This window comes from Austrofundulus limnaeus, unplaced genomic scaffold (genome assembly GCF_001266775.1).
Source record: "Austrofundulus limnaeus strain Quisiro unplaced genomic scaffold, Austrofundulus_limnaeus-1.0 Scaffold696, whole genome shotgun sequence".
In the NCBI taxonomy this organism is placed as follows: Eukaryota; Metazoa; Chordata; class Actinopteri; order Cyprinodontiformes; family Rivulidae; genus Austrofundulus; species Austrofundulus limnaeus.
Genome location: NW_013953098.1, coordinates 9,253 through 22,402, shown reverse-complemented (window position 1 = coordinate 22,402; position 13,150 = coordinate 9,253). Strand labels below are relative to the sequence as shown.

The window sequence follows — 13,150 nt, the reverse complement described above, 5'->3', positions numbered from 1 at the left end:
GGCCTGCCATGTCTGACCAGCTTCCTCCCCCACCACCGGAGCCAACTCACCACCAGGTAGTGGTCAGTTGACAGCTCCACACTTCTCTTCGCCCGAGTGTCCAAGACATGCGGGCGCAGATCCGATGAAACGACAACAAAATCGATCATCGAACTGCGGCCTAGGGTGTCCTGGTGCCAAGTGCACATATGGACACCCTTATGCCTGAACATGGTGTTCGTGATGGACAATCCGTGACGAGCACAGAAGTCCAATACAGTTCATATAAAAACTCTTGACATTTTTTGTGTATGTGTGTATGTGTTGTTAACAAGTGTTTCTGCCTTTTTAGACACCCAGACATCAGACCTTCTGCCTGTTTGGAAAAATGGGACAACAGATTTAGACAACTTTAGAAGACAGAATGGTGAGTGAGAAAAAGAAAAAAAATACATTTTCTTAATTAAAACATTTAAGCACTGATCTGGTTCTGGTTCTACAAAAAATGTGTCAGATGAATAAAAAATAAAATAAAAATGATAATATGACATTTATTTGACAATATTTTCTCAACCTCAAATATAAACATGACATACCTGTATTATTTTTGCTTTTGACAATTATATTTACAAACTCCAGTGATTTTTGTTACAGAACGAAAAAATCAATCATCTTGGAAAAGTTATTTGAAAGTTAATGAAAACAAATTTTTCTTTTTGTTTCTCATGACAGCTCAGTATTTTCAACAAGGATGGGCGTATGTGCATCCAAGTTTCTATTACATTTCTTCCACCACAAAATCTTGGGAGGAAAGTCAACAGGACTGTTTGCAAAGAGGAGCAGATCTGGTGATTATTAACACCAACGAAGAGCAGGTACAAGTGTTTTATGTTACTGTCTGAAAGTGTAATATTGGGCAAAAATGTGTAAAAACTTTAATAATTTAACAATATTTTTGAAAAACTTTTTAAATCTATTTTCAGGACTTTACGAGACAGTTTAACAGGTTAACATGGATCGGACTGAGAAACATAACAAATCAGTGGACCTGGGTGGATGGGACTCCTTTGACCAAAAAGTATTTTATTTGTTTTTTGACACCTAAAACCTGATCTGTTTTACTTATGGATCATTCTTATACTATATTATTATTGCAATGACTGTTTTACTGATGTGATAAGATCTAAACTTGTATGTTTAATTGAACATAAAGGTTTTGTTAAAAAAAATATTTTTTGTTTTCATTGTTATATTGGATATTAACACTGTCTTTTATTGTTTGTTTTCCACCATTTAAGCTACTGGGGCGAAGGAGAACCCAACAATTTGATACGTGTAGACGACAAATGTGTGGAGATAAGGTTCTTTAAAACGGAAAACAGTTGGAATGACATCCCATGCACAACTTCAAACTATTGGATCTGTGAGAAAAATTTGACCCAAATAATCAAATGAAACCCAGGAAACATGAAAGGTGCTGTAAAACGTTCACTTTTTCCCTTTATCTGTTTTTTATGCATTTTATGTTTTTGTTTTTATGTATGACTTTATGAATTAACGGAAATAAGATGATAAAATATGATATGAAACAACAAAATGTATGTTTTTGTATTGGTTTACATTAAAAATATAATTAACCAGAATAAATTTACTTTTATATGAATATACTCTGATAAATCTCTGTCTCAAAGACGACCATTTTTTCAATTTTACACACCATCAATTGAAAACATGAAATATTATAATTATGCATTTTTGTTATGTTTTTGATATAATATGTTGACGTATAATAAATGTGTTTCAAACAAAAAAGCCACCAGGTTTTTTATTTTTATATTTTTTATTCATTGTCTTCTAATCGCTTTCAGAATTTTCCCATTTGTTCCTGGTTCAGCACGTTTGTAATATATTTATTTAACAGGACGGTGCATATTAATAACAGTACATCTGCAACATGCCAGAATTAACCAAAGTATTTTTCATCTGTAGTCCTGGTGGCCAGTTGTACAGTGGCACCATAAGAAAGACATAAAATGTTAAACAATAAAATCATCAACAATTGAGAACAGTTCATTACAAGAGAAACAACAGTGGCAGCGAAAAACAGTAAGATACAAATAAAAGAAGTTCTGAAGAGCAGCATAACTATTCTTTAAGCACAAGCAGCAGCAGCAAATCATTTAGTAAAAGTCTAAAATCAGCAATGTATCAAGCATTAATAAAACAAACTAAGACATTTAATAGATGCATGATAAAATTATAAACAATGTTGATTTGAGCAGTTCGGCGCTATTAATTCACTTTGGGAAAAATAAATATTTTTATATACTTATTACCTAATAGCAATAAACAATGTGGCGTCATATTCAGAATCGCCCCTAGGGGGCGGTAACCAATACTCCACTTCCGCAAACAAAGAGCGAGTAAACGTCCAATCAAACGGGACCTCAGTTTTAAATGTGAACCGATATTCCTTCTCCGAAAAACACAACAATACCGACAGTAACAGGACCCGCATTTGGATTTAAAACATTATAAGACTCGGTGTGTCTGTTTTAGTTATCCATCACACTTTGTCTTTTGTCTGCCTTTGGGCGTCTGTTGTTTCATGGGAACCCAGGAAGGAGAAAGAAGTAAGTCAACCAGTCGGAGCTAACGACACGTATCTCCACAGCTTCCTTCTCTTGTTGCTGTCACTAAAACCAGATAAACGCCTTGTGTTTGTAATGTGTTTACAATGCCGATTTGAATATTGGCGTTGTATCTAATCTGTGGTCGCGTTCCTGCTAGCGAACATTAGCATGGTTAGCTCGCTACTTCTGAGTTCCTCCTCATAGCCGGTAAAAAGTTGCGGCAACACACTGACGCAATGTTTGCCCCAACCAAACTTCTGCTTTTGTTTAGCCATCCTAAATTTTGTAACTTAGTTGCGTTGGAGAAACAGCGAATACCGACATGTAAATTTGAACATGATTATATCTTATATACTAGCATTTTTCGGCCATTTGATTTGGTAATAAAATGAGCTGATCTTTTCCCCAGGAGCGCTCTGTCATTTATAAGTTACAAAACAGAAGTAGATCTGGTACATTATTGTGTCAGTATTAGATGTACCAAAGAAACTGAAGTTTTCTCCATAAACCTTTAAGAAATAGCCCTGATTCTTGACTACAGAGTTCAATAAAAACCTTGATTTAATTGTTTTTTTTTTCCTCTACAGATTGGGTTGATGTGGCTAATGATCTACTCAGCAAGTGTCACATAAAACTGAGGCTGAGGAAACTGACAGACTGTAATGCAGATGTTTTCATCGCTTTATACGAGAACATCTTAGGAGAGAAGGTTCCAGGTAAGAATGAATGATCGATTTATTAAATGCTGCTGCTTCTTTTCATTCATTTAAGGGTCGCCTCAACGGATCATCTGCCTCCATCTCATCTTATCATTAGCATCTTCCTCATGCACCCCAACCCCGGAGCCAAGTACACTGTCTTTACTCTCTTAATGCTGATAAATTTTTATTTACTTTTCATTTATATTGCTTAATTATCCTAGTAGTTCAAAAACATGGCATTTGAGAGTAATTTGTTGCCATAAACATGTTAAATTAATAATTATTGGCAGCAAACACTGATGGTTAGCAGGCAGCGAGCCTTTAATTTTTGTGAGTTTATGTCTGTGTGTTTTTATTGTTTCTTTGATTTCATTCTCACAAGCTTCTTTCATTTACATGTTTGATTTTCTGTTTGTATTTAGATTATATAGCGGCGCCATGCAGTCAAGAGGATGACGTTCATAATGTCCAGTGTGTGATTGATTCCCTGTCATTGGATTACCTCCAGATCAGCCTCTCACACATTACAGGTAGAGCAACAGTTTGAATTTGTAACCGTGTTTTAATAAAATAAGCATGTCTGCCTTTCTTTCTCTTGGAATAAGTTCATTTCCTGAGGGAGCACGTAGAAATACCAGCAGTCATATTTTAGAAGTGTAATTCGGAGAACGGCTGTCTTTGCAGGAGAAAATGTTGTTAGTGGGGATAAAGAGTCGATCAAGAACCTTCTGGAAATTTTCGATGGCCTCCTGGAGTACCTGAACGAGGAGATCAACGAGGAATCGCAGAACAGCAGTAAGCAAATTTTCTGTCATCAACAGACACGTTTTAACTAGGGATGCACCGATACCAGATTTTTGAAAACCGAGTACGAGTACAAGTACTTACATTAAAGTACTTGCCGATACCAAGTACCGATACGAGTACTAATAAATGTCCTTAAAAATCCTTATAATTAACTTAAACTGTTTATTTTCATTAGGCACTTCAAACATAAATAAACAAAGTACATTACTATTGGTTTAAAACCATTTTACTGTCATATAACCATACTATGACAGCATGTACAAAAAATAAATAAATAAACCTAATACACCTAAAAGAGACTTCCAGTTGATTTATTTTTTTATTCCATCTTCATCGTAGATGTAAAAATTTTAATGATCGGCTCAAGTTATCTAAAATGTGTTACAGGGCCCTCACTGAATATTAGAGCATTGTACCATCAACTATATAAATAAACTAAACTAAAACTTTGTAGTATGTTAAATTAATTGCAATTAAGTAATAAATGTTTAATTTGTAACATGTTGCAGCTTGGTCATAATGATTTTTCCTCCATCAGATTACTTGGCAAATAAACACTTATAAAAATAAAAAAATATTTTTAGGCAAATCAAGGCTTATTATTATTTTTAATCATTTTTATTTATTTAATTTACCTTGGATCCAGTACAGTTGAGATGCAGTAGATGGTTTTTTTCTCAGCATCAGTGAAACGCCTCTTGACAGCTGCAGCCAAAGTGGACTTCATTGTTTTGATCCTGTGATCTTCACCAGTGTCTTTGTTTAGGAGTCTCAGAAGCACGGTCACAGCAGGGATGACGTCTTACTACTGTCACCTGAAAATACCTCCACACCGCTGACATAACACCTCCTCTACAAACTGCTTGCTTGTTAAAGTTTGTTCAGCTCGGCTAACGTGGTCGTCGTCTTCTTCTTCTGTTTTTTTTATGCGGCTGGCATTAAGTCTGTTGCGCGATTCCGCTGCCTGCTGGTTTAGAGCGTCTATGCACAAACTGAGCGAAATGAAGCTGGTATCGGTCCTGTAGTATCGGAGCACTTTTATAAGTACGAGTACGAGTTAACGCACATGGTATCGGACCGATACCCGATACTGGTATCGGTATCGGTGCATCCCTAGTTTTAACATTTGTAAGGGCTTTATGGCCTCTGGTAGTCACCAATGTAAGCATTCATAATTTTCTAAAGTAAAAGTTGTGGTTTGTAGCATAAAAAATTCTGTTAGTACTTGTTGTCCTTCATTATATTTATCCCTGAAATCACACGATGGTTAACTATTTTAATTCTTATCCTCTGAGTCAGTTCTTGTCTTCTTGTTTTCAGGTGAATTAAGTGACGCTCTGAATCCGGATGAACCGGTTAAAACCAAGGAGCCCACTGAAGTTGAAGCCACGACGCAGCTGGAAGCAAGCCTGCCAGGAACATCTGGATCACCCAGTGTAGAGTAAGAACCCCTCTATGAAAAAAACGATGATTTTATGAAACATAGATAGTTGTTTGTGTTTGTTAAGGTTATTGGAGGTCTTATGACACACAGGGGAAGTATCAAACAGTTCATTCATGTGTTTGATAAAAAAATAAAAAGCTTCTTCAAGATTCCTTTAAAGGGACTGTGCAGTCATTGTGTTAGAATAAAGTGAAAGAATTATAAAGGTTTATTTACCTAACAGGCTTTTCTTGGCGCCGTGAAAAACACAGCTGACTTTCAGGTTTGCAGCACGACTCAACTCATCTGGGCGTTTGTCATGTTGACGCAACAATGATAACATCCTGGCAGCAGTGTAAACACTGAACGTTAAAACAGTGCATCACACACACAAAACAATCGAACCCTTCAGATTCCTCTGATGTTTAGATTCAAAGCCTGTGCCAAAATTATATAATCAGTTTTTTTAATGATCAGTGTCCACAGCGACAGTGCCCTGATATCTTGGCTACATTGAAAAACGACAAAAATCCATCTAATTAGCTTTTTACCTTGACATTTTTTGGTTTTGTTGTTAACCACCTAGAAACTGTGACTCGGTACGTTTGTATTATGTGAATCCAATAAAGCATGAACCTGTGTTACATTGTGTTTTTTCTTATGTTTTAGATCTACGGTTCAATCCAATAAAAATGCTCTCCGTTCCTTGGATTCTGAGGTCGGCTCAGCCGGTGAGCTTGTTGGACCGAGAGTCTCTGCAGGCACCTTTACAGACAAACAAGAAGGTAGAAATGGAGTTTTTGCTTCTGATAACGGCAGTGCTTTGGGGGGGAGGGGGGGGGTTGCCTCGCTAACAGTAGCTGTGTTTATGTGCACAGAATTCTTTGATGGGATTGAAATGTATTCGGATTAAATGGTCCAAACTCATCGTTTGTATGGGCACAAATTTAAATAATCCGATCGTGACGTGCACCATACTTTTATGCAGAATGGAAGTAGTGAGTGTTTCTCTAAAAAAAACACAGGAGTTCTACTTCAGTGATGAACATTAACAAATGTTAAAATAAATAAATTCTGAAATAGCTCCGTGTTCCTACGCTTTCAACTAGAGATCGGCCGATGCAGGTTTCTGAAGGCAAATACCCATTATTTTAACATCAGTCTAACCCAGGGGTCTGCAACCTTTACGATCAAAAGAGCCATTTCTGCTCCTCGGCTCACTGATAAAATGTGTCCAGAGCCACAAAACAAGCTAAGACTGTGATTATCAACTGGTGGTCCGCGGGCCTTTTTGAGAAACTTTACGGCCAGTGAAGGTGACATTATAAAACTAAAAAAATATACTGTGAATTTTAATATTTATTATTATTTTTACACATTAGGACAAATGAAACAACTTTTTTCATGTAAACAAAAAAAAATACTTTATATAGTTTATATTGAATTTTATAAAAACAAGTACAACAAGTACTATTTTCTAATTCTTATGTAGTCTTCAAAAATTTTAAAAGGTAATTCTGATGGATTTGAGAGAAAGATCATAGCAATAAGTTGGATTATTTAAGGAAACAACAGGGTTAGCATGAGCTAATCTACAAGTTTTACTTTTTGTATTGAGCATATATTTGAATACAAATTGATTTCTGTTGTGGGTATAAAAAAACAAACAGAAAAATTTATTCTGTCATGTTTGGCCACATTTTCAAAGAGCCACTGCAGAGGGTTCAAAGAGCCTCATGTGGCCCTAGAGCCGCAGGATGCAGACCCCTGGTCTAACCGATACGCCGATACGTGCAGCCGATTTTTTATTTTATTTTTTATTTTTTTGGCCGATACTGCTTTTTCTTCTTCCATTAACATGATAAAAATAAGAGTGATAACAAATGTTACACAGGTCTCAATTTAAACAAAAAAGAAACATTTATTAACTGAGCCTTGTCTGATGCAGGCTGTATGAAGTGCTGCCACACAGGATTTATTTTTTCAGCCGTTTCTTAAACAAATAAATAAATTAATGATTTATTTTATCTAGTGCTACATATTCTGTTATTATTTGTATATTAATCAGATTAATATCTTTTTTTACGTAAAATTGACACATCTTTATCTTTGTGAGGACTTTTACTTTTACTCTTTACTCGCTCTTATGAACATAGCAGCGAGAAAAGACCGAGAGCTTTTTTATTTTAATCCAGCAAGGAGAAGAATAGAGGTGTTTTTCTATGTGAGCAATTCCAGCAATTTTTTAAAAAGAAAAACAACGTGGAGATGCTAATTACAGTGGCGGGGCGAAAGTAAAAACATGGTGCTCCCGTTCTCAAAGACAGTGAAACTTAAACACAGCTCCTCTCTCCCCCTCATATTCCAACACAGAGGGCAGAAAACCTAAATTAGAGTTAAAACACATTAAAAGTTCATAACTCACCCTTACTGTTGTTGCACTCTGTCTCACAACATTACCAGCTGCTTTCTCCCAGGGAGGGGGGCGGCTACATGCGCTCACGTGATCCAAAGAATGGATCGGCCGAACGTATCAGCCGATACCGATACAAGGAAAAAACGCAAATATCGGCCAAAAATATCGTCCGGCCGATGTATCGGTCGACCCCTACTTTCAACCATCAAGGAGTTTGATCATTTTGAGCTCTTTCAGAGTCTCTAATAGAAATTATCGCTAACTAACCAATTTTTCTTCCCTGATATATTAGCATCTTGCAGGTGGAACGGGCGCAAAGTCATGTCAGTTTTCCACAACCAGAAGATCATGATCAGAATAAGTGTTTACATTCACGCCGTTCAGATTATCAATCAGCATAAACTACCCCTCTCATTCAGATTACGAATTTATTCTGACCGAGCTGAATCACATCAGATTATCCCGAATGGTTGTTTATTCTGATACTTATGTCCCTGTTAACATAGATAGTGATTCAAACACAAGGCTCTTTTTCTTTTTGTTAATGCATTAAATTGGGCTGCTTGTGTAGTTTGAACACAGTGTGTGCCTTCCAAGTTTTACTGAAAAACCACAAGCAAACTTCAGGCGATAAAATGAGTTTGAGACAAAGTAACTCTGTGTCCTCTTGACACAAAGACTTTACTGTGTGCATCGTCATGTGTTTGTCCCTGATAATGACTGAACTAATTTTGTATTTTAATTCTTAATCCTTTATTTTTTTCTCTTATCTAGAACTGATCGTCCCTCCTCAAACCTCAGATGAAGCCACTCCCTCCAGCTGTTTGGACAACAATGATCCACAGACTGAACAGATGCACTCAGCTGTCCCGCTACAGCCACCCAAGCAGAGGGACACCGCCCACAGTCCTGGCCCACCACCCACAGCTGCTGACTTCACAGGAGCACCTGGAGAGGAGGACACCAATCCTGCCCCGACACAGGTGGCATAATAAAGCATTATGTCAAGATTAGTTTTATGTTTCACTAAATGCTTTGTGACAAAACAAAACAAAAAAAACTTCCTGATAGAACGTGTCGTGCAAAACTCTGTGAACACACAGTTACACTTCCTCTTTTAGTCATTCCAACACAGGAAGGATTAGTGGATATCTGAAACCACAAGTGTGCAATAAAAACGCAGCACTTTAATATTACTGTAATCATTATCATGTATGTTTTAGAAGTTATTTAGGTTTATCTCTTTTTATAACATGTTTCACGTCTGTTTATCTGCTCATAAAGACATGACAGATAGCAGGAAGTGCTGCATTTACACAACGATTTATTGTAACAGGAACCACACAAACAGGTCCTGATATGAATCTGGCCTTCATTGTGTAAATGCTTTCACAAGCAGTCATATGGCCCATGTCTGTGGTTACCAGAGCACAAATATCACTTACTTTTGTCACTTGTTTCTGCTTTTAACCATCACAAAAGCCAAAATGTTAGTCTTCACCTACGGGCATGTGGCAGCAGCTGAGTTGATCTTAACATTATTCATAAAGCACTTAAACAAGCGCAGGAAAAAAAGATGAAATACATAAATCTACAGAAGTAGAAATAAGATTAAATTAAGACAGATGTAAGAACCCTGCTCCATGAGATTAATACCAGCTTAATCTCATAAAAGTCATGTTCCACAAGATCTTGCAAGAAATGAAAGCAGATATAATGAAACACCCCTCTGATCATGAATGTGAAAAGAACTTGTGGTCTTGTCAGATTTCTCAAAATAAAGTAATTTATTTTAGATATATGACAAGAATAAACATACAAACATTTCTTAAACATTATANTTTTTATGAAAATCATCACCTGTGCAACAAGTGAAACTCTGCTCTGGGATGTGTCTCGCGCTACGATTGCTTTCTTTTTAATGATGAACCAAGCTGCATGCAGTTCTGTGTAGGTCCGTCTGTGCGTGTGTGTGCGTGCATGCGCACGCACACGTGCGCTCGCAGCAAAGGTTCTTTGTGGGTTTGTGACTCCCACTCTTTCTGGCCCAGGCTTATGAAATGCATGACCAACTAAACACATACATTTGCTTGCCTCTGTCTCACAAAAAGTCCTTCACTGGTTTGTTATATTTTGCGCATTTGCCAAAACACACCACGAATCCAACCAATTCATTTCCTCATGAACCTTTTGAATCAGATACCAAAGCAGTGACGTAAGTTCACCACTTTCAAAGCTTCGGACATCACTGATCACATGACTTTTACCAAACGAATCAAGCTCCGACACAGTGCTTCTGAAACAGTGTGTTGTTATTTTCAATACATGCGCCGAAGCTTCAGCTTCAAACTGCCCATCACTAGTTTTAGACAATTTAAAGCAATGTCAAGCCACCTGAGGTGGGGACACGGTGTAAATAACCTGGACGTAAGAAAGCTGCTTTTGAAATTAGCCTGCGGGAGAGTAAATGTGAGGGACCATGCCTYCCCCGTGGAGGGATGCAACTAGAGAGAGGGATGGCTGGACAAACACATCATGCGGGACCATGTGGAGCTGACCGAGGAGGAGAGACAGGCTCGGTTGCGTCTGGTGAGGCAAAACTACACTATTCACATGATCAGAGAGCTCAGGGAAAAACAATCAGCCCACCGGTTGTCTCGGACCTCCAGACAGAGCAACCCGGTGGGGAACAACAGGCTGGTGACTCTGGGCTGGAATCCAGCATGGTGACTCTGGGCTGGAATCCAGCATGGAAGGCGAGGACCAGGAAGATTGTGGTGATGATGATGATGAAGATGATTGTCTGGAAGATGAAGAAACAGCAAGCACCTCTTGTGCACCAGCAGCCCCAAACCCAGTCCCAGCGAGCTGGCTGGAGCCCCCAGCTACAACACACCCAGACAGCCCACTGCCTTCCCAGCTGCTTCCTTTGCCAGGACCAGTGGTCTCCTTTCTGCGGGGCTTCAGGAGGTTCTACATGGGTGGACATCCAAACCACAAACAAAAACAGAACACGGTGTCTAAAGCTAACAGGGTCCACATGTTCTTGGGTTACATGTCTGAGGGACACCAGCACAAAGAAAATTGGCTGTTCTTGGACAATGTGGAACACATACTGAGATGGCCCGCAGAGCTGGCTAAAGCGAATAAGTCTGTCACTACGGTCAACATGTYCCTCAAAAACGTCCATCAGTTCATGCAGTACTTCGTGGAAACACCACCGGACCCCTGTAGTCTAACAAGGAGCCAGCAGGCTGGTGTGGCCAGAGCCCTGAAGAGCTGCCTCTGTGATCTGAGCAGGGAAGTGGTCYTGCACCAGATCTCCATGAAGGATGCTAAAGTTTCCAGGGCCATCACACAACAACACCTAGCCACCTGCAAGGAGCTGGTCTGCCTCAGGATACCAGAGTTGCTGGGTAAGTGCACAACATCCAAGGTTCTTGGCAGCCACATCACTGTTTTTAACCAATATTCCTCCATCCCCACAGACATGCTGGAGAATGAAGACATCCCACCCYTGAGGTYTCGYTTTTATGGTTACACAGCTGCCTTTATATAATCCATTTGTGGACACAGAACTGGTGTACTTGCTAACATGAAGGTGGAGGAGATAGAAGCTGCAAAAAAGGCCTCTCCGGAGGGAAGCCACGGTGCTATCAATGTGAGTAGAACCACGTCTTGGATGTGGGTGGGTCACTAGAACATTTTTACTAATTCTTGTTTGTTCTGCCAGGTCAGAGAGCACAAGACCAACCGAGCATTCGGGATGACCCAGATCTACCTAACCCGGGACGAGTTCATGTGGCTGGAGAGATGGATGTGCCTTCGAGCTAAACTGGAACCAAAAGACAACCGTTTCTTCACCACAGGGACTCCCGACAATGGAAAGACCCTCTTGAAGTTCCTCCAGGTGGCATGGGAAGAAATGGGTTTGTCTGGAACCCCAACCTTCACTGACACCAGGACATCAGTTGCCACTCATGCCAGGAACTTCCACAGTCCGGAGGTGCGCCACAAACTGTCAAATTTCATGTGTCATGACACCTCCACAGATGACCAGTTCTACACCTTGCACCTTTCACAAGACCAGTCCAGAACCATGCAAGAACTGTTTGAAGAAGCTTGCAGGCCCTGCCTGAGTGAACCACCAGCATCCAACTACAATAAAATTATCTAAAACTTCTTCTGTTTAAAGTGTTTCACTTCATGTAAAAATGTGTATTTGTTGGTTTTAAGCTTATATCTCGGCGAGGAAACATCATAGAGACTCCATTTAACTGGTTAGGGTTAGGATAAGAAGGGGTTGAATTTCAGCATCAGGATTCTAAATGCACAGTCCTTAACTGTCAGGGCTGCATCCATTCATTTCCTCTCCCTCACCAGAGCCGTAAAGGTGGTTCTAAATTGTTCGTTCCAATCAGATATTAAATTTAGGGTAAATGTTAGTTCTTAGCTTGCGCATTCCGGTTTAGGTTAGTTTTAGTTTAATTATCCTGTTCAGATGTTGCTTAGTATTTAGATGGTTGAAATGAGTCCTTGAATAGGTAAACCTTAGGCTTAAATTTCCAAATAGGTTAGGMTAAGGATTTGTTGTCCTGGTCAGYTGTCAATCAGTAATTAGTTAATCTGAGTCCTAAATAGGTATACCTTAGGCTTAATTTTCATTTTCAATTTGTGTTAACTTAGGATCTGTTTACCTGGTATGCTGTCAATTACTACTAATTAGATGGTCAATCTGAGGCTCTTGACTGTTTAATCTGTTAATTTTGGTTTTCATTGTTCTGAGTTAGGTTAACCTTAGAGCTGTTGTCCTGGTTGGGTGCAGGTTAAAACCTTAATAAATTTTAAGTATAAGCAGATAAGCCTCTGGTGTAAAATCTCTTAAGGGCTGAAAGGGCTGAGGATAAATCTGCTTTGAATCATAATTGGTCCGATGGCACCATCTGCTGGAGAAATTATGAATTACTCCCTGGTTTCTAAAAAATGAGGTAAGTTGGTTGTTTTTCGTCCTGATGCATCTCATTAATCCAGGTAAAAAGTCAAAAAGAAAAAAATTGTGTAGGTCTTCTGGACAGGTTCTTCTCTAATGAAATGTTTCGTCTCTCCTCCAAGAGACTTCTTCAGTCTGAGAGTTTCAGGCAAAATTTAGGCTTTTAAGTCCTGCCTCCATGTGACTGATACTCATATCACA

The 13,150-nt window shown here is 38.8% G+C and overlaps 2 protein-coding genes across 2 annotated transcripts in view; both read left to right on the top strand.

The window, feature by feature from the left end:
• The window catches only part of LOC106531950 (C-type lectin domain family 4 member E), a 5,689-nt gene extending 4,067 nt beyond the window's left edge, over positions 1–1,622 (top strand). The window contains exons 4-6 of the mRNA XM_014027910.1: positions 712–854; positions 963–1,057; positions 1,278–1,622. Of these exons, the coding sequence (XP_013883364.1) occupies positions 712–854; positions 963–1,057; positions 1,278–1,434 (395 nt within the window). The 3' untranslated portion in view covers positions 1,435–1,622. The remainder of the gene's footprint in view (positions 1–711; positions 855–962; positions 1,058–1,277) is intronic.
• A 786-nt stretch (positions 1,623–2,408) lies between these two features.
• On the top strand, positions 2,409–8,942 carry LOC106531951 (centrosomal protein of 95 kDa; the record flags this gene model as incomplete). Its single annotated transcript, XM_014027911.1, is given in 7 exon segments — positions 2,409–2,612; positions 3,200–3,328; positions 3,736–3,843; positions 3,998–4,108; positions 5,441–5,561; positions 6,213–6,328; positions 8,734–8,942. Coding segments are annotated over 7 exon segments (819 nt in total), but the record flags the coding sequence as incomplete, so codon positions are not given.
• Positions 8,943–13,150: the final 4,208 nt, after the last annotated feature.